Here is a 26397-nt window from a genome sequence, read left to right on the forward strand (position 1 = left end):
AATTTGGTAAATAAATAACCAATAAATGTATATTTTGTTGTTTTCTTACTGTACCAAAAATTAAACGAACCGTGACCTCTAAACCGAGGTACGTACCGAACTGAAATTTTTGTGTACCGTTACACCCCTAACACAGTGGTGAACATGCCCTTTCCCAACTACTTTGGCACGTGTTGCAGCCATGAAATTTTAAGTTCATTATTCTTTGCAAAAAAAAATACAAAAGTTTATGAGTTTGAACATCAAATATCTTGTCTTTGTAGTGCATTCAACTGAATATGGGTTGAAAAGGATTTGCAAATCATTGTATTTTGTTCATAATTACATCTAACATAATTTCCCAACTCATATGGAAACGGGGTTTGTAAAATTGGATTTTGTCACTGTCAACATTTTTGCCTCGTTTTTATTCAATGACAAAAGTGTCAGTTAATTTTGTCATTGGTTTAGTCAATGTGCTTTTATTTCTATTCGTTATCGTCCAAATTTTGTCAAGTGAAAATAGATCATTGACGAAAATTAACACTGGTTTAACTGACCAGTTTCTTCAACTAAGACATTGTTTCTTCCGTGTTTGCAAACTGAGTGTGCATGAAAGAAGAGAGACACACACAGCGAGCAATGCAGTGATCAGTGACACGTCCGCGTCAATCACTTGTTCATTTGGTTATAATTAAAGTATATTTCGTAAATGCTATAAAAATGCACAATTTTTACTCTATAGATCAACTTTGCAAAATGCAAATTAAAGGGTTAAAATCTGTATTCGAATATGTATGTACATGTGCCTTTTTTTCATACACGCACAACCTATTTTTAGTCACAAATGCAAGCAAATTACTCGCACCGTACATTCCTGCTTGACTGGTGACGGACATTGGCAACATGGAATTCCACCATTCCAGCCCAAACATTGTCATGCAATGACGCACTTAACATGATTCCACAGAGGACATTATGTTCCATTTGGATGTTGGTTCTTACAGTGGCCACTGGGATTGGAGAGTAAATTCTATCTGGCACGACTACTGACCCATGGAAAGGTTTGTTCTGCGGTCTTTCATTTGTGGAAGTCGCTAGATTTTCCATTTATGAAAAGGTAAAGTTAGTCACACTCTCATGGTTGTGAGAAGTATTTTTATAAGGAATGTGAAAAGTATTTGCAGCTACCATTGTTTATTTATGGAACAATTGTAGGTATTTGAAATGGTCAGGCACAAAAACAACAATGTATACAGTAATTCCTAATTTGGGATAGTTTGTACTGTACAATACACTTGAATAATTGACATGAGCACTACTTGAAAAGGGACATTAACACTGAATGTGTTTGTATGACATTCAGCTATGTCTGACATACACCACGAAATGAAATATAGGACCGTGAATTCAACAATGATTCAACATTACACCATGCCTTTGACATTGTTTGCTCCTAATCCTGTTTTTAAAGACAATTGTGTGCTTTTTATAAGGATGCAAATACACATGGAACATATCAGATTACAATCTTTCTACAAGGTGGGGTCAAACGTCTCAGTCAGAGAGCATTGTGCTTGTAGATAAAAAATATTTTATCTCCATAGTAAGCTTGAAGGGAAACTGCACTTTTTTTTTGAATTCTGCCTATTGTTCACAATCATTATGAGAGACAAGACGACGAAGGTAATTTTTTTGTTTTTCAACGTATAAAAATTGGCTCAGTCTCTTGTGGCTAGCAATGCAACTAAAGGTAGGGCTGGGCAATATATCGATACACGCGATATATCGCGGGTTTGTCTCCGTGCGATATAGAAAATGACTATATCGTAATGTTCGAGTATACGTTATAACGCAGTTGCTTTTAGCTGCAGGCATTACACTACATGCTCTTCCCACTCCTTGTGTCTCCTTCTCACAGACAGCGAGCGCACATTCTTACACACGTCACATACTGTCACATCCTGTCACATCATACGTCACATACGTATACGGCCTCGCCCAGCAGAGGTAGCAGCGTGGCTAACGTTAGCTGTGATGCTAGCAAAGTGTTGCGAGGTATAATACGAGAGAAATAAGGTGCGAATATGGTAACAAATGAAGGAAGAATTAATTCCCAAGAAAAACAGCACGGGGTCCATTGTCTGGCGGTGGTTCGGCATCAAGCGGGAATATGTCGAATAGACAACTGTAATTGGTCAAGTGTGGGGCACAAGCATTGCTACCAGAAGTAGCATTACTGCTAATATGTAGCATCGTTTGAAAACTCACCTGCTAATAACTTCAATAAATGCAGTTTTGGTAAATTGACTTAGTTGTGATTTGCTTCTCTGCATGAAAGTTTAAAATGAGCATGTATTAATGCAGTATGAAGAAGAATGTTTTAATGTATACACATAGAATCATCATACTGCTGTGATTATATACATCAAAAGTTCATTCATGGCCAAGGCAAAATATCGTAATATATATCGTATATCGCGATATGGCCTAAAAATATTGCGATATTAAAAAAAGGCCATATCGCCCAACCCTATCTTTAGTTATACTGCATTCATATATGCTACTTTTAAACTTTCATGCTGAGAGGGAAATCACAACTAAGTCAATTGACCAAAAGTATATTTATTAAAGTTATTAAGCAATGGCACAAACCTTCAAGTCATTTCCAAAACATAAAATGTCTGACAATCTTGCACTTTATGTGTCAAATAAAAATGAACTGCATAATAGGAAATCAAATAGTATTCGTCCTTCACTATGTGGTAGGTTACTACGGTTATTAAATTCTCTTCATTCTCTAGCGAGTGACTTTTCAAATGATGCTACATATTAGCAGTATTGCTACTTTTTATAGCAACGCTTTCGCCCCACACTTGACAAATTACGGTTGTCTGGTCGACATATTCCCACTTGAAGCCGAACCACCGCCAGACGATGGACCCCCTGCTAGTTTTATTGGGAATTAAGTGTTCCTTCATTTGTTACCAGATCCGCACCTTCTTTCTTGTACGGCTGCGTTAGCAGCTAACGTTAGCCACGCCGCTACATCTCTGCTGGGCGAGGGCGTGTGTGTGACGTATGACGTGACAGTTGTGATGTATGTAAAAATGTGCGCCTGCTTGTCTGTGAGAGACAGGAAAGAGTAAGAAGAGCCTGAATGCCCGCAGCTAAAAGCTACTGCGTGAGAACGTATACTCAAATATTACGATATAGTCATTTTCTATATCCCAGAGACAAACCCGCGATGTGTCGTATATATCGATATATCACCCAGCCCTAACTAGAGGTAATCAATTTTACCTCTAAATCACTCTAATAATGCATTCAAAAACCATCAACAATACTTAATTAATTAATTAATTCCTTAACCCAAACAATAACCAAGCTGTAGCGACTTTGTTATTGTAAGAACGAACAGAGAGGAACACTTTTTCTAATCAGTGTTGGCGCTAGGAATTTTCTTTCTATTGTAGTAACACTTTGGCGTCCTTCGATATGAGCCGTAAAAGATAACTACAATGAGATAAGTTAGCTTTTACAGCACAAAACGCGTTTCAGGTTATAATGCACAAAACACAGCGTATGACACCAATTTGTACTGACTGAAAAACATGACTAATCATTTTACCGCATCTGTTAGCTTATGACCCCACATTTCATGTTTTGTTTGTACACAGCTGATCTAGCCAGACAGTGTATGTAATGTGGTTGTAATAACAAGCATGGCGTGCTGCGTATATCATGATCGATATTAAAGGGACTCACTCAATGTACAGTAGTTCGTTTGGTCCAACTGGTCGGGGACGTTTCCTATTGATTTTGACTAAGCAATCAATTTCAGTAGAAATAGCTTGGTTCCAAGTTGCATACTTACAGCGGTTTTATAGCGTCAATATAGCTTTCATCACCCTCTCCCGGCTTCCGTCTGCTCCAACGTCTCGCTCTTCCTTCGTGCTAGTTTATACAAGCAACAGTATATATTTAGCTTCAAAAGTTTAAGGTTTTAAAATCATGATCTGTCCAAGAATAGTCAACCTTGCCGTGATTATAAAACACACTTGTGTTTGATTCCGGAAGTAGGAACACACATGTTGCACGAAGTGAGACGTGCGCTGCTTTGAAAAAATAATTTAAATGCACGGATGAATGATGAAAGTAATCAAAATACAGTAAATATTGAACATATTACGTATTGTTATTAGCATGTCTGTTACTACATTATGTACAGGCTTGCATTAAAGAATAGAATAGAAAGTACTTTATTGATCCCTGGGGGATATTCAGCACCACAATTCGCTCAAAATAGACAATAATATTAATAAATAATATAACTTATAACATATATTACATACATGATATATAAAATATGAATAATATCAATATATTCTACATATATTCTACATCTAAGTGCAGTCAAGAAGGAACATATGCATTATGCAGTCTGATGGCTGTCGGTATGAAGGACCTCCTGTGTCATTATGTATACAGAACCGCTGCTGGAGGGTTTTGAAAGTGTTTTAGAGGGATTGGAAGGCTATGATCATACAATAAAAGTACCAGTAACACTCATACATATATGCATGTTTAATTCACAATGCAGGTATTTATTCAAGATATGGAGATAGCTTGACAAGAAGCATCTTTGCTGGCTTGTGTACTTTATCTGTTTGAAAATCAATAAACCGTATATAGGGCTTTTAAGACATGTGTTACCAGTTGGGTAGTGATAATCTAATATGTGGCTTCTTTATCAGGTTAATGTTTGCATTTAGCTAGCCAAGCTTTGAATGTAGCAATAGAGTTCATAGAGTGTAGAATGTAGCAATATGGAGTTCATTGAGTGTAGAACTAGCGGGATTAATGAGCACGAAAGCAATATACATTATTTCATCATCAAGTGTTTTGTGTGTGTTCTGTTTAAAGGGGGTTGTATAAAAGCACGTAAATTATATTTACTTCCACCCTATTTGTGGGGGTAAACTAATAATAGCTAATAGCAAGCACGGCTTAGCTAACGTTAGCCACCGATCTTCCGCGTTTAAATTGTACTATAGTTCATTCTTCCCGAAATGTGAAAATGGTTTAAATAAAAGACGAGAGTCTGTGCTCAACTTGCGTGTTTATAATGAATGTCAAATGATTGTAAAAAAAAAAAAAAAAGACGGTTACTTTGAGGTACAGTAGGCTAGTGCTGTCAGTACGGTTATCTCCGACAAGGCCCCAACTTCCAACCAACCAAATTAAGCCACAATGGAGGGATTTTCACATTAAAATGATTAGACAAAGCATATTCCTAGAATTGGAACAGTTTGGTGTATTAACAGTGCAGGCAAAGTTATGAAGCGGTGAAAAGCCTTCTTTCTTCTTACAACATGCAGCAAAAGCAAAACATCAAGACATGAAGTTATTTACTTACTAGGAATCGTTCGTAAACCTGGGTGTTCTCGGAGGTTGGTATCCGTATAGATGGCAATAAAGCACGTCAAAGCAGAAGCAGCACATCTCCGCTGACACAACCATTTTTCTGCCTCCACTTCCCAATCCAGGTCCTGGGCTGAGATTCGGGGAGAGACCGGATGAAGTGTAACCGGCCGGGGCTGGAGACAGAGTGCTTGGTCCACAGCTGCCTCCGCTACTATTACTACCACCGCCGCTAACGTTACCCCCGGGTCCCCCAAGGCCGTTCGCCCTGCTCACGCTCGCCGCTCCAGCAACCGTCGCGGAGGAGCCAATCCCCAACTCCGATCCACAATGTCCGGTTCCTGCCACCCCGCTTCCCGCCCCCACCCCGCCGGGACCCCCCGACCCGGGCGATCCCGACAGCTTCTGCTTCTTCACCCCGCAGCACCCGGCCGCCATCTTGGAACAATCTGCACCTACACACCGCTTCCGACCCATAACCGTCACCGCGGGAAGGGTGGGGAGGGGTGAACGCCGACCACACGTAGAAATCCCACTGCGTTGACACGTATGGCGGACAATACTCCACTTTTACTCTTATTTCCCCCCTTTGAACGTCGACGTGGGCGATGAGGTGAAAAGACTGCAGTGTCACGCTGGCGTTGCTTTAATATGCGTGACGAGCTATAGCTGACGCCACCATTTTTTATATATATATATATTCTCCCTCGGCTAACACGACACCCTCCGAGGCTGTTGCCAAATAACAAATAAGTTCATCCGAGCAGGCCGCGGTTGGTAGAAGCCGGGCGGTCCAGATGTGAAGCTGCCTCTTCAACAGGAAGCCTCAAACCCATAAAGTGCCGTGGACGTTCATTCCCGTTCCACCAGCTGGTGTTTCTACAACTTGTCAATTACACAACACTTTGCTGTGATTCCGGACGGCGGGACCACGCAGACTTAAAATGGCATCTGTCAATGCAGGGCTGCCATGGCACAATGGACCGCGTCGGCGCAAAGCGAGACATTTCAGGACCATTTAGCCCACAGTTTGCACCTGCATCGCGGTATATTTATAAATATATATGCTCTTGGATCCTGACTCGGTAGAAGCACAATAACAACACACACACCCGCGTCAAACGCCGAGCGGAAAGTTGGCGGTAAAGCTTTGTTTAGAGGCTGCTATCCTGTATGAGAGGGTGCATAACGAAGCGCTTTCTCGTCCGTCAGCCGCGGGAAATCTTCCGCCCCGCACAGGCCGTCCCTCGGCTGCTACCGTTCGGGTAGGAGAGCCCTGTGCTCGGTCGGTCCGTACTGTGTCGTTGCCACGTCGGAACCGGATTCAGGAAAATACATTGCGCCCCCCTCTCTACGTATATAATGCGCAAAGTTGTTTTTTTTTGTTTTTTTGGGGTGGGTGTTTTGTTGACGTATGTTCCTCCAGCGCGCGTGCGTACCCGTGACTGTGGGATCGATCCAAACCACGTTGGTGACGACACCAAATTAGTTCTTTATTGATCATTTACAGGAAAATTACTACTTTTACAAAACAGTACGAACAATAAATTTGATATCCCAGAATTATTATTATTATTACCACATGACCACGAGATAATCTTACTTCATTGATTATTTATATTATGTTAAGAATTAAATAACTTCCTGAGAACTTCAGTGGTTTTGTATTTATTATTTTATTTTATTTGTGTTATAAATTGAATTATTTTATTTTGCTTATGTTAAAAATTTGATAAAATAATAGAGAACAAATTTCCCAGAAGTATTATGTTACCCTGAGACAATCTTAATAACCTCATTATGTGAATCACAATTTACTTAACTATTTATTAATAAGAACTGTATTGATTATTAATTTATTTAATGTGCTTCATGGTGGAAGAGGGGTTAGTGCGTCTGCCTCACAATACGAAGCCCCTGCAGTCCTGGATTAAATCCCAGGCTCGGGATCTTTCTGTGTGGAGTTTGCATGTTCTCCCCGTGAATGCGTGGGTTCCCTCCGGGTACTCCGGCTTCCTCCATCCATTTCTACCGCTTATTCCGTTTTTGGGGTTGCGGGGGGCGCTGGCGCCTATCTCAGCTACAATCGGGCGGAAGGCGGAGTACACCCTGGACAAGTCGCCACCTCATCACAGGGCCACTCCGGCTTCCTCCCACTTCCAAAGACATGCACCTGGGGATAGGTTGATTGGCAACACTAAATTGGCCCTAGTGTGTGAATGTGAGTGTGAATGTTGTCTGTCTATCTGTGTTGGCCCTGCAATGAGGTGGCGACTTGTCCAGGGTGTAACCCGCCTTCCGCCCGTTTGTAGCTGAGATAGGCGCCAGCGCCCCCTGTTACCCCAAAAGGGAATAAGCGGTAGATAATGGATGGATGGAAAGGGTGTGTTCAAAATAAATTGAACAATTAATAATTATTATCAAATTACCATGAAATTATTTTATTCATTACATTATGTAAATCACAATTTACTTAAATATTTAATAATGAGAACTTTATCGATTGTTTATTTATGTTACAAATTTAGCCCACATTGATTTTTTTTAATTTGTTTATTCATTTATTTATGTAATTTATGTCACAAATTGAGAAGAGGACTTGAATACCCAAAAAAACATGCACTTGGTGATCAGTTGTTTGGAAACACTACATTTATTGATTATTCATTTATTCAATGTGTGTTCAAATTAAATTAAATAATAAATAAAGACAGATTATCCCCAAATTATTATTGTCAAATGTCCTCGAGATTATTTTTTTTATTTTATTATGTAAATGACAATGTACTTATATATTTACTAATGAGAACTTCATTGATTGTTTATTTATTTATGTTACAAACTTAGCACACATTGATTGTTTATTTGTTTATTCATTTATTTATTTAATTTATGTCACAAATTGAGGACAGGAATTGAACACTAAAAAAAAATGCACTTGGTGATCAGTTGATTGGAAACACTAAATACATTGATAACTCATTTATTCAATTGTGTTCCAATTAAATTAAATAATAAAGACAGCTTATTCCCAAATTATTATCATCAATTTACCATGAGATTATTATATTAATTTCATTATGTAAATCACAATTTACTAAAATATTTACTAAGAATAATAATCTCTAAGAATTTAAGTGATTGTTTGTTTATTTTATTTTTATACCTATTAATGTTACAAATTTAGCTCACATTGATTGTTTATTTGTTAATTCATGTATTTATTTCATTTATGTCACAAATTGAGGACAGGAATCGAACACCAAAAAAACATGAACTTTGTAATTGGTTGATTGGAAACAGTAAATTGGCCTATAATGTTTGAATGTTGTCCGTCTGTCTATCTGTTGACCCTGTGGCAACATTTCCAGGGTGTCCCCTGCCCTCTGCCCAAAGGATACCCCAGTCCCCTCCTCTCAGCCAGCCCTGAAACAGACAAGCAGTAGAAAATGGATGGATGGACATATGCATATACAGTTGACACAAAGTATTTTTTTCTGTCAACATTGAAAGAACATTTACATTCAGCCAGGAAGTGCCTATTATTTCCAGCCTTTTGCAAGCCATATAAATGATTTGGCAGGCCTCATAAAGTAACATCGCGGGCCGTATTATATGATTTGGCGTGGTGGGCCATATAAATGATGTGGTAGGCCACATAGAGGAGGTTGCGGTCCACATTAAATGACATAAGCCATATAAAATGATGTAGCACGCCACAAATGCTGTGGGGAGCCACATAAATGATGTGGTAGGCCAGGTAAATGATGTGGAAATTACTTAGTATGCCACATAATACTTAGTATGCCACATAAAATGATGTGCATGGCAGGTCACATAAAAAATGATATAGTGGGCCACCTGAAATTTTTTGGCGTGCCATTTTGAATGATGTGGCGAGCAGATCGGGCTTTCGGGCCTTGTGTTTGACACCTATGAAGTAAGGAATAAACTATCAGAAACCATAGTTCTCAGAATTATTCTATGTATCTAACAGTGACGTGCGGTAAACTAAACACCAGATGAGGCATACGTACTTTTTTTTTTTTTTTCTTAAATTCATATGTGCCGCTCTAGTCATTGTTGATTTAGGTTGCAGATTAGAGTTACAGAGGGAAAAAAAGGGAGTTATTCGCTTTCATAAAAACGTTATCATAATGATATTATGATATGATAAATGGGTCCAAAAACTATTTGATAAAGTTGTTATTAAATACTTGTTGGTCCCATTTGCTTTTAACAAAATAAATCAAGAATTGTGAGTTTATATTACCTTTCTGTGTTTGTATCTGAAGCAGCAATAGCAATCCTTCTAAAAACATAGATTGTATGATCACATTCATTTTGTCTTAAAGTCCAGTTTAGAGAAGTATTTAATCTTGGATACAGTATATAATCCTCCATATTGGCAGAAACATTCAATTCAATTTCATTCTAAGAAATTAAACAATATTTTTGCATCTGACAAAAAACACCCACAAACGCTGGCTTACTCTGATAAAAATGCCATGACTGTTATAAATACAGTTTTAAAAAAAAGAAAATAAAAAAACTCTGGATTCTGCTGGAGAGACCTGTGTCTGCTAGCTTGAGCGCCCCCACTTCTCCCAGTGTGGTGAGTCAGAGTACTGCTGAGGCATTGAACTGCAAGTTGACAATATATCGCCCCCTACCTTGAGGCAGAGGTACTTGCCTCCTCAAGACCTGCCTTTTCCACGTGGCAACAAGCATGCACCCCCTCGCACGCACACGCCCAATACAGACTGTGTTTAGCCGTGGAGGCACCGCCTGTGTCTGCCTCACTTCTCATCTGCTGCATTGTTTTGATTAGGAAACATGGAATTTCCACGATTTTGACCATGAAAATTATCAAAATATACAGGAACCACACCAAAATCACATAGAAAGGATAAATGAAGAGAAATTTTAAAACGTATTTTATTTTATTACTTTTTTTTGGAAGATCTCATGGTTAAGCCACATGGTGGCAGGTGAGTCACTGCCTAACGTGCCTCCCCTGACAGTATGTCACTGGTATCTTATGTATGTTTTTGAAGATGGCACCACTGTAGTGGCTGCTGGTTGCAGGAGCTATGTGCTCTTGTGTGTTTTCCTTTGTGTTCTTTGTGTTTGCCGCTTGTATTCATGTGTTTTTTACCTTAAGGTTCGGGCCCCTTTGGTACTGCACAACAAAGGGTGGCACTTTTGTGACTTCTGCACTGCTTTTTGGTGCTTTTTTGTGAACTTTTGGATCTGCCACAGGGTAGCCGTATGGCCATGGCTCAGTTGTTTGGACCAATGAAGATACAGAGGAACAAACAGGGCTGCCGAGCTGGTGTTGAGCATCGTGTTGGACGAGCTTCACGGAGCCCTGGCTGGATGAGCCTGTATAGGGCACTTCAAACATTGACCTCTGATGTATGTTTCAAAAACTATTCTACTCAATCACACTTCATTATGAAATGATCGCTGTAGATGGATCATAAACCTCAGCTGAGCTGTTTCAGCTCCTTCCAGGACTTTTATGTCTGATGCCGTGGCATATTTTAAGTGTGTGACCTCTGCAGTGTCATACGATCAGCAGTGTACTGCATCATTTAGTCTTTTAACGCATTATCAATGCCGTGTCCCTGGAGAATTCATAATGGATCTCTGTTTTCATCACCCACACCATGCGGAAATAAATTGTAATTGCTTGTTAGGTGGAGCTCAAAATATCTGTCACAGTGAGTAGCTGTCTGCGATGGCGACTTGTCCAAGGTGTACCCCGCCTTCCGCCCGATTGTAGCTGAGATAGGCACCAGCGCCCCCCGCGACCCCAAAGGGAATAAGCGGTAGGAAATGGATGGATGGATGGATGGATGAGTATGTGTGTTAAAGTGAAACATGTTGACATTTCCATAATCAGTAGAATAAGGTGAGGAATTAAGTTTTGAAGGTGAAGAATTAAAGTTTGTCTAAGTCTAAGTCTAAGAATAAAGCAAACGCGCAATGTGGTGGTGCATTGCAAAAAGATAAACTAAAACACACTTAAAAACAGTCTGTGACAACTGTTTTCTGTGCAGAGACCTTGTCATCAGTTCAACTCGACTCAGTTGTTTTTTCCTCCGGCTCCCAGTCTAATGACCTTTTTCTTCGAGCCAGAACAGAGAGAGTCACTGCATGCCCATTTTTCACGGTAGGCTGAAAACCCATTTCATCAAGGAGAATGATTTGTCACCCACTTACTTTCAAACATCTTTCTACTGCACTTATATGTATATCCTGCGCAATATTTCTTTTTTAAGCACATCTATCTTAAGGCGCATGAATGTCGCTTGGATAGACTGTCACAGCCCCCCATGCAGGTTACTCTTTGTCACTCTTTATAGCAAGATAGGGTTTTATGATCTGCTGTCTCCTTTAAGAGGCATTATTTAATTGATTTGGGGGGAAAAACATGCTTATTGGTCTGGTTAAAACATTTAAAATAAAACAGGACTAGTGTGCTCCATCTCTGCAATCAGGGTTTGAAGGGTTTTTGAAATGCTCCAAACACAGAAATCAGGGCTGCTCCAAGCTAAGCAGAATTTTATTTTAATCAACCATTTTTTTTTTTATTAATCAAAGGTGATTTATGCATGTTTTGGACTAAAACACATTCATGGTAAATACATTTCATCCATCCATCCATTTTCTACCCCTTGTCCCTCTCGGGGGGTGCTATCCCAGCAGCACTTGGGCAGAAAGCGGTGTACACCCTGGACAAGTCGTCACCTCATCACAGGGCCAACACAGATATACATACAATATTCACACTCACATTCACACACTAGGGCCAATGTAGTGTTGCCAATCAACCTATCCCAGGTGCATGTCTTTGGAGGAGGGAGGAAGTCGGACTACCTGGAGGAAACCCACGCAGTCATGCAAACTCCACACAGAAAGACCCTGAGCCCAGGGATCAAACCCAGGACCTTTGTAGTTTGACGCACACGCACTAAGGTCACCGTCACGATATGCTGCCCTGGGAACATAAATTGTTCAATAATTTAGGTTTTAAAACAATGAAATGAAAGCATATTTGCAAAACCCCAATCAGGATTTCATTCCGTTTTTTTGAGTTTTATTTTATTTACTTTGTTTTCCCAACTTTTCCTGTGTTCTTTTCATCGGTTTTTTCTTATTACTGAGCACTTTTGATCAATTTCCCTTGGGGAAATATAAAGTTTTTCAAAGTCCAAGCATGGGACTCCCAAGTGGAGGAGTTAAAGTACCTAGGATTTTTGTTCACGAGTGGGGGAAGAGTGGATCGTGAGATCGACAGGCGGATTGGTGCGGCGTCTTCAGTAATGCGGACGTTGTATCGATCCTTTGTGGTGAAGAAGGAGCTGAGCCGGAAGGCAAAGCTCTCAATTTACCGGTCGATCTACGTTCCCATCCTCACCTATGGTCATGAGCTTTGGGTCATGACCGAAAGGATAAGAGATGGGGTGAGAACCTCTGTCATCCGGGAGGAACTCAAAGTAAAGCCGCTGCTCCTCCACATCGAGAGGAGCCAGATGAGGTCGTTTGGGCATCTGGTCAGGATGGGAGGTGTTTAGGGAACGTCCAACCGGTAGGAGGCCACGGGGAAGACCCATGACACGTTGGGAAGACTATGTCTCTCGGCTGGCCTGGGAACGCCTCGGGATCCCCCGGGAAGAGCTAGACGAAGTGGCTGAGGAGAGGGAAGTCTGGGCTTCCCTGCTTAGGCTGCTGCCCCCGCGACCCGACCTCGGATAACCAGAAGAAGATGGATGGATGGATGAAGACCAAGCACAAACAATGTGTCCCCAGAGGAGACAATATGAGAAAATTTGGGTAAATTTTCCAGTATTGTCTTATCAATGATGGAATAGAAATGGACAAGAAATATGTTTGTGCTGACATTTCATATGAATAACCCTGTCATTTATTAAATTACATTTTATGCATGATTTTTCACACAAAATGAATAGTGGGGACTTAGGTACAGTGTGTTTTGCTTATAAGGAGGGCCCTGGCAGAAATTATCCTGAAAGAACAAAACACCATAAAACACATGCAACTGGAAAATACATTTTTTGTTGTATGCCCATCATCCACAATCCTTATGTCAGGCAAAAACATTTTTTTTTTAAATTATTCAACCTCTGAAACTCTCTAAAAAACATCCCAAAAAAAACCCCACCAACAACGCTTCATTTACATACCGTGACCTGCCTTTTACCCAAGCTATAGTGACATTGTTCGTGTAAGAGCTAACACAGAGGAACTACTTTTCTGGCGTTGTGAGACATCGCCTTGCTAACACTGCTCCTTCGACCACTAGCGACTGTAGCTGCTAGCTATCTTTAGTTTCTAATAAAGTAGGTTGTGACCCGCCATAAAGTAAAAAAGAAGCCTGAGCTTCATCTGTATTTCTTTTGAGATAAGAAAAGTTAATGGTAGATTATAAATCATGCATCTTACCTGTATAGTAGAAGTTTGTTTTACCAACCTGACAAGTTGGTTGAATTTGAAAATCCACACCCTCTACCAACTTGAAACTTTATGGCTCTTGTTATATGGAACACAGCATAGGAACTTTGCAAGGAAAAATGTTTAATCTGAGGGAGGGATATTCTGAATTTAGCAGTTAAAGGAGCTCACAAGTGTTTAAGGATCCAACCAATGAGAGCGGAAATTATAAGTCACTGTTTTATTTTTTTAGTTGAAACCTTTATCAATAGTCCTTCCTGCTAACATTCCAAAATGCATCTTTACCCTTATGGTATTTATAAATCAAACACACAGCTAAATCCATATATTTTTTTCTTAGACAGGATGTTTTGCATTTGTTATTGGTCCTGCTGCCTTCATGTGATTGCATTGATTGATTGATTGAAACTTTTGTTAGTAGATTGCACAGTACAGTACATATTCTGTACAATTGACCACTAAATGTTAACACGAACCCGAATAAGTTTTTCAACTTGTTTAAGTCGGGGTCCACGTTAATCAATTCACGGTAGATCATTTCCCCATTGTATTGGTTTTATGGTGTGTTGTGTGCTTGTCCCTACCAGCCACCGAAGTTTGCACTCAGCAGCAAAATGTGTTATTTCAGATTTAACGCTGGTTCTTTAACATCTTGGATGAAAAGCTTGCTTGAATTGAACTCGCCACAGTCATGTTTGGTAGTACTCCCGTTGACCTGTTGGTGTCAGTAATGAGACCTACCTGCATGTGATTTTGCCGTCGACGAAGAAGAAGACGAAGAATAAAGGGGAGGAGCTCAAAATTTGAAAGTCGCGGGCAGAAATTGTAGTCAAGTACTCGAAATTGTCTTACTCGGATTTTAAATATCAAATTGGATAAGAATTGTACTGTGAGCTTTCCATTCAGGCTGACTAATGAGGTTGTTGGTACATATTAACCGCGTATACTGGACCCGTTTCTGTGAAATTTAAACATTGTTACCCACGACAAAGACAAGCGGTAAGTCTGCTCACTGCCATGCACGGACTAACTAAGCTAAAACAACGAAAAGGTCGCATGGAAAAGGCTTTTATTTACTGCACTCCCACGCATTTAAGGTTAAAAATAAGTAGATCCGTCCATCAGTTTTCTACTTTTTGTCTCGGATTTTTCAGGAATTGGTTAATGATGACGTTAATCCGGGCATTTGACACGTATGAAAAAAGAGAATTTAGCGTACAAATAATCGTACCAGATTGTTTAAATGATCGCATATAGGTGATTATACGTTGCTTGGGACCAGAAATATTCAACTAAATGTTTTTGTGGTCCACATTTCCAGAAAGCCAAGGACCAGGGGTCGGACTTTTCCTCCTCACTGTTTGTCTTATTTTGTTTATTCCTTAGAAAATGTGTCCTCAACAGGATACTTTACTGAGTTGTGTTTATTTATTTTACAGTACAGAAGGACTTTCTGCAAAAACCCTGGTCAAAGATCATCTCTATGACAGCACTCTAGATATAACAATCTGCTGTAAAAATGTGAGTCTCTCGCAAGTTTTTTCAGACCAATGCTGCCCAAATGATGAAAAAGAGAAGGCTTAAATGGGACCCTAATGAACACCTCTAGTATAACTAAAGACGTTGACCAAATCACTCCTGATTGCATCTGTAATAAACAAGCTTCAGCCACACCTTAAAATTACATAAATCACATTACGAAAACAATTGTCTATCTGCCAAAGAGGAGAGGACTTAAAGGGGTGCCTTAAAGAACACCCCAATTATGTAAAACACAGGTTTGGAACTGTTGTAAGCACAATACCAATAGCGCGCAATTTGCAAAATGCGCCACCGCATTTTGCAAATATAATGTCAAATCAAATGTTTATGGGATTCATCACTATACAGTGTACATCCACGACTAAACTACTGACTAAACTACTACCAAGTGTGGATTCAGGCTGGGTGGCCTATTTCAGGTTCAGGTAACCCTACATTATTATATTTTATAAATAGTAAACCAAGTTGTGGTAGTAGTTTAGTCGTGGATGAACACTGTATAGTGATTAATCCAATAAACATTTGATTTTACATTAAATTTGCAAAATGCGGTTGCGCAACCCAGAACCCAGTGTTCTATGTTTGCTAGCAAGGTTAAAATGTCAATGTGAGAGGAGCACGCCTGTGTTTTTAGGAATTTACTGCAAAAATGTTTGTCTTCCAAATTTTTAATAGAAGGTGTGGGCCAGTATGGTGTCATTCCCTGGTCAGATTTGTCCCCCAGACCTTCTATTGCAAAGCTTGTAATGCCGTTTTTTTAAAATGATTTTTGGAATTGTTGGCCGTACTTCATACAAATACCATAATTATTGTACGTCAGGCAAAGATGATCAATCAATCAATCAATCAATGTTTATTTACATAGCCCTAAATCACAAATGTCTCAAAGGACTGTACAAACCACTATGACTACGACATCCTCAAAAGAACCCACAGAAGGGCAAGGAAAACTCACTCAGTGGGCAAGGATAATTCACACCCAGTGGGACGCCAGTGACAATGATGACTATGAAAACCTTGGAGAGGACCTCAAATGTGGGCAACCCCCCCTAACCCCCCTCTCTAGGGGACCGAAAGCAATGGATGTCGAGCGGGTCTAACATGATACTGTGAAAGTTCAATCCATAGTGGCTCCAACACAGCCGCGAGAGTTCAGTTCAAAGCGGATCCAAGACAGCAGCGAGAGTCCTGTCCACAGGAAACCATCCCAAGCGGAGTCGGATCAGCATCGTAGAGATGTCCCCAACCAATACTCAGGCGAGTGGTCCATGTTGGGTCCTGACGAGCAGTCCATCCTGGGTCCCGACTCTTGACAGCCAGTATTTCATCCATGGTCATCGGACCGGACCCCCCCACAAGGGAGGGGGGGACAGAGGAGAAAAAGAAAAGAAGCGGCAGATCAACTGGTCTAAAAAGGTCTATTTAAAGGCTAGATGATAATGAGCCAAAGTGATGCATGCCTCAGGGCTGATATGCACACATTCTTTTTTTCCATTGTGATTTTATGAGGTAGTGTAGTTATCTTTTCAATGCTCATGAAGCATCTTCTGTATCGCTCGCTTTTATACTGCTCTTTTATTGTCTCTTTCAAAGACTCTATTGGTACCGAACACCATGGCCAATGAGGATGTGAAAGCGATACCAGTGCGGGTCGCCTTGAGATGTCGTCCTTTGGTGCTAAAAGAAATCAATGAGGGATGTCAATGCTGCCTCACTTTTGTGCCAGGAGAGCCACAGGTCTGTATTCAATGTCAGTTAATTTTACAGTTCTTAAATTCTTCTTGGCATGTTTTTTAAATTCAATCAGGATTAATACAATAACTGTAAATAAATTAGGACTCTGGCTTCTTTAAGTTTAAACGGAATGTGAACAAGAAAAATACAGAGGTTACATTATTTACTATTGAGTGAATCATGTTCTTTCTTTCAGGTGGTTGTTGGCACAGAGAAGGCGTTTACCTATGATTATGTATTCGATCCCACTGCAGAGCAAGAGGAAGTCTTCAATACTGCTGTGTCTCCCTTATTGCGTGGGCTTTTTAAAGGTACATAATTATTTTAAGGTAATTATACCTAAACTGGCACATATGCTCAGAATTCATTTGCTCTTTTATAGGCTACCATGCTACTGTTCTTGCATATGGACAGACAGGGTCTGGAAAGACCTTTTCCATGGGGGGAGCGTACACGTCCGCTCAAGAGAATGAGTCCTCTGTTGGCGTTATTCCACGTGTTATCAGGAGAGTCTATGACGAAAAAGACAAGAGGACTGACCGTGAATTCTTCCTGGCAGTATCGTATCTGGAGGTTTTGTTAACATTTACGTTTTGCTAAAGCTCTATTTAACGTCTATTCACTTTTTACTCATGTGCTTTCTTTTTGATCATAGGTCTACAATGAGGATGTGTTGGATTTGTTATGTCCCTCTAAGGATAAACCTGCTATGAGCATTCGGGAAGACCCCAAAGAAGGTATTAAGGTAGGTGACCAACATGGTGGAGATCTTTGCCACACTGTCTTTATAGTTTATATTGAAATAAAACTATTTCTATTTAATGACATTTTCCAGATTGTGGGGTTAACTGAGAAGCAGGTGGTCTCCGCTGAGGAGATGGTGAGCTGCTTGGAACTTGGAAACTCAGCTCGCACCGTTGGCTCCACGGCAATGAATGCCGCATCATCGCGCTCTCATGCCATCTTCACGATCACACTTGAGCAGCGCAAAGGGAAAGACAAGTTAGTGTTGGATTTTCTGTCGATTCAAGCATCATTTCGGTTAGTCTACAACAGGGGTGCCCATTAGATCAATCGCAATCTACCGGTTAATTGTGGAGGGTGTGTCAGTCAATCACCAAACCTAGCAATAAAAAAAAAATAGATATAAAAATTTGCGGTTATCAATATTCACTATGACATCCCTTGATTGAGTTTCACGGGACCCGAGGATCTTGTGAGATGATGCTCGCTGCTGTGAGCTCATTAATAAGGAAAAAAACAACTGAGCGGAAGGCGAGAAACATTTTTTTTATTCAATAGACTCTCGCGGCGTACCTGCTGTTAACACCCTTAAAACCAACCCCATCCTGCCTGCACAAACAAAATAACAGTTTTAAAAAGCTAGCGCACACAAGCTAGCAAGCTAAAGTGTATAAAAACAAGTATGGAAGCTGGACAAATATGACGCCAAAAAACAACCACTTTCGTGTGGTATTAGACAGGAAGGAGGACTTTTTTTTTCTTCTCCTTCTGACAAAGTGTGGTAATTATCAACAGGACTGTGAATCCTGTCTGATTCCTATCAATGCAAGTCATCAGAATCAGGTAATACACCAACTTATTCTTGTCTTCATGAGAGAGAGAAAAAATCTATATTTTAAACATGCTTGTATTTTCATTAAAACACCTTAAGCATGTTGACAAAGAACATCTCTTTCACTGATAAATAAATATAAATTGTATGTACTATATATATATATATATATATATATATATAATATACACACACACACACAGTGGGGCAAAAAACTATTTAGTCAGCCACCGATTGTGCAAGTTCTCCCACTTAAAATGATGACAGAGGTCTGTAATTTTCATCATAGGTACACTTCAACTGAGAGACAGAATGGGAATAAGCGGTAGAAAATGGATGGATATATATATATATATATATAAATATATATATATCTATCGTATTTCCTTGAATAGCCGCCGGGCATGTAATATGCGCCTGCCTTGAAAACTGCTGGGTAGAGATGCGCGGTTTGCGGTCTCATCCGCGGAGCCCACGGATAAACCGGAGGTCGGGCGGGTGACACGACGAAAAAATAAATTGTAATTAGATTCGGACGGGTGGCGGTTGAACCATTTGGAAATATTTGATATTCATGGTTCTGGGATCGGTATCCTTTACCATTCAAAGAGCCATTTAGGACCCGTGTCACAAAGCGAACAGGACAATAGGAGACCCAAACATTCTCTAGAATGACTGCCGGCAGTCACCCAGTTAATAAGTATTAGGGCGTGCTATGAACCCATTGGCTTTGTCGCCTTCTACAGCATGTACGATCTGCTTGCCAGTCCAGCAATATGTTGTGAGTGGCAGACACACGTACACGACTGCAAGGCATACTGGGTGACACAGAGTACACTAATGGTTGTGATATAAACTATTTTAACACTCTTAGTAATATGCGCCATGCTGTGAAGCCACACCAAACAAGAACGACAAACACATTTCGGGAGAATATCCTCAAAGTAACACAACATAAATGCAACACAACAAATACCCAGAATCCTTTGCATCCATGACACCGCCCTGACTACTTTATACACCCCTCTAGCAGCAAACCCCCCGCCATTTGCGTCGGTAAGGTGGGCGGGGTTGGGGGCGCGGGGGTGTAAAATATATTCCGAAAGTGTCAGGGATGCAAAGGATTCTGGGTATTTGTTGTGTTGCGTTTATGTTGTGTTACTGTGAGGATGTTCTCCCGAAATGTGTCATTCTTGTTTGGTGTGGCTTCACAGCGTGGCACATATTAGTAAGAGTGTTAAAATTGTTTATATCACAACCATCAGTGTACTCTGTATCACCCAGTATGCCTTTCAATCTTGTACGTGTGATTGCGGAAGCTGCATACATGTTGCTGGACTAACAATTAGTTTGTACATGTTGTTGAAGGTGTCAAAGGCAATTGCTTCACAGCACACCCTTATTCTTGTCATCAGGATGAACACCATTGGATATTCGCGAGAACGTTAGCAGCTCCCATTGTCTTCTTTACTATGTGAAACGGGTTTAAATAGCTCTTTGAGTTGTAAAGGTGGCCGACCTCTGATGTATTTCAACGGGCGGGCGGTTGCGGTTCTGATAAAATGTTGGTTAGGGTGAACGGCGGGTGGATGACAACTTTGGTGACGCGGATGATATAATTGCCTATCCACGCATCTCTACTGCCGGGTCAAACTTGCTCCCCAAATTTATTAGCGCATGCTTACTTTTACCGCCGGGTCAAATTCGTGACGTCACGAGTGACGCTTCCCCTGTCGTCATTTTCAAGTTGGCGGAGGAGTTTTTTTTTGCTTTTACTATGTGTAAACCAGGGGTCTTGTTCCACAGCCATACAGATCACACTGATAATTGTGATATAAATCAACTTTAACACTCTTACTAATATGTGCCACATCAAACAAGAATAACAAACACATTTCGGGAGAACATCGGCTCTGTAACACATTATTAACGCAACATAAGAATTACCCACAATGCCGTGTATCCATGACTCTTGGTCCAAATGTTTACTGATGCATACTATTAACACTTATATAAATAACTTTGACTGTAAATGAATATCGGCTCCAAAAATCAAGTATTGCCTCCTTGACTACTAATAATGGGTATCGGCCGTGAAAAAAACATTTTCGATTCCTAGTAACCGTAAATGGTATTAACCATGGTGAAACTCCTGACTGTTAGTTTTAGCATTTTAAACTAAAATTATCGAAAAAACGCGATTGATTGCAGTACTTTAATAAACTCATGGACAGACTAGTGCCGCCAGCTCGCTACCTTACATGCTAACATGAAAACAAGAGTCAATAACATCTTTCCCCATATTAAGAAATGACATATCCCAATTGAAACTTGTATAAACACACTGCTATCTGAGAAACTAAACTAGTCAATTGTGTACATTGAACCTAAATACTACTGTCAGACAGCGTGATGGGGCTATTCTCAAAGGAATAATAACAGAAAGTGAACTCGCCTGACTAACCGGAAGTGATGCACACAAAGCTTGTCTAATTTAAAACGGAAGAAGATGAACATATTTAAACACTTGAAGAAAAATATGTTTAAGAAACCATAACAATATTTAATATTTATTTGCCAATGAAATTAAATTATATTTTAATCAATTTTATTACATTTGTAAAAACTGGCTCAAAGTATCCCGTGTTTGTGTTTACATACTTTTTGAGCACATTTAACAACATGATAATGACAACAGTGATAATTTTGGTCATAATAACCGTGATATGAAATGTTCATATTGTTACGTCCTTATAGTGTAAGAAATGGAAGCAAACATGCGGTTGCATCCGTGCTTTGAATAATGATGAGGGAGACAAGGTTCACCCTTTTTTAGTTGTACACTTATTAATGTCAATGGAAAAGTCAGCATACAAATATATAGCAATTTAATCCATTTATCTTTTAATTACTTATTTTCCCTGAGTGAAGTGAATTTGCTCCCCTCACTTCCCAGGGGGAGATCAAGAGGATGGGTCAAATGCAGAGGACAAATTTCACCACACCTAGTGTGTGTGTGACAATCATTGGTACTTTAACTTTAACTTAATTTATCGATGTGATGTGTTCATTATGTCTGAATTGAAGCATTGTAAAAATATACATATGAGGTCAACTGTTATTTTTGCAGAGGTGACTCCATAATTTCTAAACTACACCTAGTGGATCTGGCTGGTTCAGAGAGGCAGAAAAAAACCAAAGCAGAGGGTGATCGTTTAAAAGAAGGTGCAGTACCTATAAGCTTCTGCTTAGTGTAACCTTGAATTAGACATTCACCTCCTGATGTATGCTGCAGGAAGTTCCTATGCCCTCTCATAGTGTTGCCAATAACATTTTCATCCTCAGGCATCAGCATCAATCGAGGCCTTTTGTCTTTGGGTAATGTGATCAGCGCCCTGGGGGATGAAAGCAAAAAAAATGCCTTTGTCCCTTACCGAGACTCCAAACTCACTCGCCTGTTACAAGGTAAGCTTTGATTTATTTTTAGGTCAGTCTCAGGCCCATCCTCCTTTTTGAGGACCTTCACATGGGCAAATTAAATTTGTGCAAACTGCTCCAGCAGCCCCCTCGACTCAGAGGGACAAGCGGTAGAAAATGGATAAATGGATGCTTGTCATCTTTAGTTGAATAAAGTCGTATTTCATCGTCTTTCATAATTTTTCAACCAACAACAAAAATGGTACGTAATTAACTTGCATTTGAGTCCCTTTTTTTTGTTTTTCTTTTTTTTCTCACCTCCAGATTCATTGGGAGGCAACAGCCACACACTGATGATTGCATGCGTCAGTCCTGCAGACTCCAACATGGAGGAGACCATCAATACGCTACGATACGCTGACCGAGCTCGCAAGATTAAAAATAAGCCTGTTGTCAACGTTGACCCCAGGGCGGCAGAAATGAGCCATTTGAAGCAACAGGTGTGTAAAAGGCAACAAAAACACAATTTGCTATTTGTTTTTTATTCATTATAGATCGTGCAGCAGAAATGCACTGCACTATACAGTGCATTTTTTTAAAAGTCAAAACCTTTAAATGTCTTTGATTCTCAAGTACAATATTTCTATTTAATAAAGCTCTTGCTTTGGTTAGAACAGCTTTCATGGGCATAATAGAATGCAATCCTTATTGGTGCCACACTCAAAATAATTTGTTTTTAGGAGCATTAAAGGGGAACTGCACTTTGTGGAATTTTGCAATTTGTTCACAATCATTATGAAAGACATGAGCCTAAACGTGAAATGAAATGCATCCCTCACAATCATATTTTTTTTTCCTGAAGCACTCACTGTAAGCTGTCAATTTTCCATGGAGGGAGGAAAGCAGCTGTGGATCTTCTAGGCTTGGATATATTTTGTCTGCATAGGCGTAGCCATTGATCCTGTAAACATCCCTTTTGTCCACAGGTACAAGAGCTACAGGTGATGCTACTTCATGCACGTGGAGGGGTTGCACCAGTACTCTCTGGGTAAGACACAGCTCTTGCAGCATTTATGATGAATAGAGTTAGGATGGATATTACCTCACAAAAGGTCATAGTCGTTACTCACATGCACTTTTTTTAACAGGCCGGAATCTGGGCAGAATTTAAATAAGCTGCTTGAACGGAATCGCACTCTGCAGGATGAGAACAACAAGTTGAGCATGGAGCTGAGTGAGGCAGCAGGACAAACCGCCTTCATGTTTGAGAAGATCATTATGGTCAGATATGGCTGTAGTGTTTGTTTATTTCGAACATGTTACAATATGGTTCATCACACATTTCCAGTTTTTATTACAGCATGTCAAAAAGGAAGTTGAAAGAAGCAGATCTTTTTTAAACCAATCCAAAAATAGACAAGGTTCTCATAAATAAATAAAGTTACAATACACATAATGACGTGGATAAAATAATTTCATGTTTTAATACAGTTCAAGATGTTTTTGTCAGGTTATTCTTCCTTGCACTTTGTAAATACCTAGTTTGAAAAGTTTCTTGAGCTTGATCATACTAGTATTTTGTTTGACTGCTTAAATTTTCTTAAATTTTAATGAAGATATGTTTAAGGAAACAAAAACTCTGCTTTCAAGACCATCCTTAACCACCTGTTGGATTGGTTTGGGGTATTTATATTTATTTAATTTGTATCCATGTTGTATATCATTTTGTTATAGACTGAACAAACAAATGAGAAACTACAAAGCAAACTGGAACAACTGCAGCACCATTCAGCGTAAGTTTGTGAACTTGTTTTTCATAAACTTTAGTTTTGTAGTAGTTCATTTAGGTACGTTTTATGAATCATGTCGCCTGATATTTTATAGCTGCCTCAACCGTACATTCGGGCTTTATTTCAGTTGCACAGTGAATCTTGAGAAACTGCTGTCTACACTTGAAGATCAGGAGTTGAAGGAGAATGTCGAGGTGATGAAAAACCTGCAAGATGTCATCTTGGAGCTAAAGGTATGAAAGTTATTGTTGGTCATGTTTTCAAGACTGGTAGTATTATTCAAGTTGGAATTCGTTCAAAGACAAGTCCACTGATTTTCATAAAGAATAAGAAGAGTTAACACATTGTCACATATGACAGTGAGCATTAAACTGAGAATTATCTTTGTATTAGTGTATTCATTTAGTGAACTGTTCAACTGAATATGATTTATTTTCTAAGAGCGAGAGTGCGAGTATTGCTGCCTCAATTGACACCATTGCTCCAGAAGCCGATGCATCAGATAGACCAGACGATGGCAATAACAATGGAGCTGATGATTCTCCATCAGTAGGTTGACTTTTATTTTTTTCAATTTAAAATATTCACTATCTTGAGTTGTCTTAACAGTGAGAAGAGTTGGGTTTGAATCTCTGTCAAAACACCTCTGTGGGAAGTTTCCATGTTATCCTTTGCTTTTGTGTTTATACATACATTATAAACATGCTAGTTAAGTTAATTGGAAAGTCCAAGTACCAGTAGTTTATATAACTGTTTTTGTGACACCTATTTTTGTGGCTGACAATCAGTCTAGGGTGTTCACTGCTTCTCACTCAAATTCAGCCGGGACAGTCTCCAGCTCGCTTTTGCCCCTAATGAGGACAGGCTGTGCAGAAAACACAAGGATAGTCATAAGGTCTACATCTGTTAAGGTCTTCTAATTTAATGTGTTTTCCCCTCTTATACATTAGAATACCAATGCAACTGCTGGCAAAGATTCACCAGATGGCTTTACAGCCCATCATGCACTACGACAGGCCCAGCTCTCCAAGGAGTTGATTGAACTCAACAAAGTGTTGAGTTTGAAGGAGGCATTTGTTAAGAAGATGTGCCAGAATGACAACCATCTGGACTACATGCAGTCAGAACATTGGGTGAGAAGTTTTGTTCGTGATGTCTTTTGTGTTGTAGTTTTTTCCTAAAAATAATCACGTTATGTATTTAGTGAAACGACATAATTGAACATTTTTAATTTAATCCTATAGAATAATGTACAGTCTCTACAGTCTGCGGTGGATTCTCTGCAAAAGGAGAAAGAGAAGCTTGTTTTGGCACTTCAGTCTGCAAAGAAAGGCACCAACCAGGCTATGTATGCTGCCTCCATTAAATACCAATTAACATCCCATCTTTAAAATTGACCATTCAAGGTTTATGGTTCTTATGTCACGTACACCCTTCTCCTGCAGCCTGAGTGAACAGCGGAGAAAGCAACTGCAGAAGCTGGAGGGGCAACTCGGAGACATGAAGAAGAAACTTCTTGAGCAGTCAAAACTGCTCAAGCTCAAGGAGTCTTCTGTTCAGCGAGTCGACAAGCTTGTGCTGGAAATACAGGTAGATTTTTAATTACATTTTTAACTAGGGATGTAACGATAGACTGTAATGAGAATTGCGGTAAAACTGCCAACGGTTAATATTACTGTTCAAATAAAAATTATAGGAAAAAAAATTAATGATAACTGCCTTTTGATAAACTCACAAACTGACTAGTCTGCCAGCCTGCTAACTTAAATGCTAACATGGAAAATAAAATATTAACGTCTTTCCACATTATTCAAAACCAACTTGTCTTACTTATTGGTACCTGTGTACCTTTTTGTGTATTTTGGATTTGCATAAGTCCCAAAAATTTTAAGTCACACCATGATAGAGATATCTTGCCTTCCTTCAAACAAGCCATTTGGAATTTGCCCGATTTGTGATGAATTTTCCTATTGGTGACCTCAGTGGATAGCTACATACAGTTTATAGTAAAGTTTTACCTCAAGAGCTTTGCGTGAGTCCGCAAGCGCCTTCTTTTTCTCTATCCTCTTGTTGTGGGGCAGACTGGTTTGTACATGCACATGCATCATCAGCTGGTTATATTTCTAATACAAAGTATTGTATAGTTGAAACTTCTATTTGTCTGTAGACTCGATATGCAAGTGCATAAAAAATTCCAGGTAAAACAAAGATGACGGAGAGAAGGCGCTGTCGAAGTGGAGCCACATAAATACAGCCGCCCACAAAATGGCGCATTCTGAAGCGATGGTCAGAAAGCGGCTTAATGATGGTCGAAGTTTTATTAACATTTTGACCAAAGAATCACCATTACATGTTATGTAGACCATAATTCATATATTTGGATTGTGGGAGGAAACTGAAGTGTCCGGAGAAAACCCACACATGCACGGGGACAACCCACACAGCAATTTCCAA

At 39.7% G+C, this 26397-nt stretch overlaps 2 protein-coding genes across 13 annotated transcripts in view; one reads left to right on the forward strand and one right to left on the reverse strand.

The window, feature by feature from the left end:
* Positions 1 to 6795, reverse strand: part of ammecr1 (AMMECR nuclear protein 1) — a 61522-nt gene extending 54727 nt beyond the window's left edge. For 6 of the 8 annotated variants that reach the window (XR_009806470.1, XR_009806471.1, XR_009806467.1 and 3 more), the window contains exon 1: positions 5399 to 6794. Coding sequence is in view for 3 of the 8 variants with exons in the window: in XM_061897879.1 (XP_061753863.1) it covers positions 5399 to 5880 (482 nt within the window). In the remaining 5 variants the exon portion in view is untranslated. Of the gene's footprint in view, positions 1 to 5398 lie in introns of all 8 variants that reach the window. The other 2 variants (XM_061897877.1, XM_061897878.1) reach the window with 2 other exon arrangements.
* Positions 5804 to 26397, forward strand: part of kif4 (kinesin family member 4) — a 42534-nt gene continuing 21940 nt past the window's right edge. Inside the window, exons 1-18 of one of the 5 annotated variants that reach the window (XM_061897871.1) lie at positions 5804 to 6016; positions 10666 to 10821; positions 17020 to 17163; positions 17357 to 17471; positions 17543 to 17733; positions 17816 to 17905; positions 17996 to 18162; positions 21867 to 21961; positions 22082 to 22201; positions 22478 to 22653; positions 23140 to 23201; positions 23302 to 23434; positions 23888 to 23946; positions 24071 to 24176; positions 24385 to 24492; positions 24894 to 25076; positions 25188 to 25291; positions 25389 to 25533. In XM_061897871.1, coding sequence (XP_061753855.1) covers positions 10675 to 10821; positions 17020 to 17163; positions 17357 to 17471; positions 17543 to 17733; positions 17816 to 17905; positions 17996 to 18162; positions 21867 to 21961; positions 22082 to 22201; positions 22478 to 22653; positions 23140 to 23201; positions 23302 to 23434; positions 23888 to 23946; positions 24071 to 24176; positions 24385 to 24492; positions 24894 to 25076; positions 25188 to 25291; positions 25389 to 25533 — 2145 coding nt within the window. In that variant the 5' untranslated portion in view covers positions 5804 to 6016; positions 10666 to 10674. Of the gene's footprint in view, positions 6017 to 10665; positions 10822 to 14671; positions 14884 to 15323; positions 15406 to 17019; positions 17164 to 17356; positions 17472 to 17542; positions 17734 to 17815; positions 17906 to 17995; positions 18163 to 21866; positions 21962 to 22081; positions 22202 to 22477; positions 22654 to 23139; positions 23202 to 23301; positions 23435 to 23887; positions 23947 to 24070; positions 24177 to 24384; positions 24493 to 24893; positions 25077 to 25187; positions 25292 to 25388; positions 25534 to 26397 lie in introns of those variants that run through there. The other 4 variants (XM_061897872.1, XM_061897875.1, XM_061897876.1 and 1 more) reach the window with 4 other exon arrangements.

This window comes from Nerophis ophidion, linkage group LG04 (genome assembly GCF_033978795.1).
Source record: "Nerophis ophidion isolate RoL-2023_Sa linkage group LG04, RoL_Noph_v1.0, whole genome shotgun sequence".
Taxonomy (NCBI): Eukaryota; Metazoa; Chordata; class Actinopteri; order Syngnathiformes; family Syngnathidae; genus Nerophis; species Nerophis ophidion.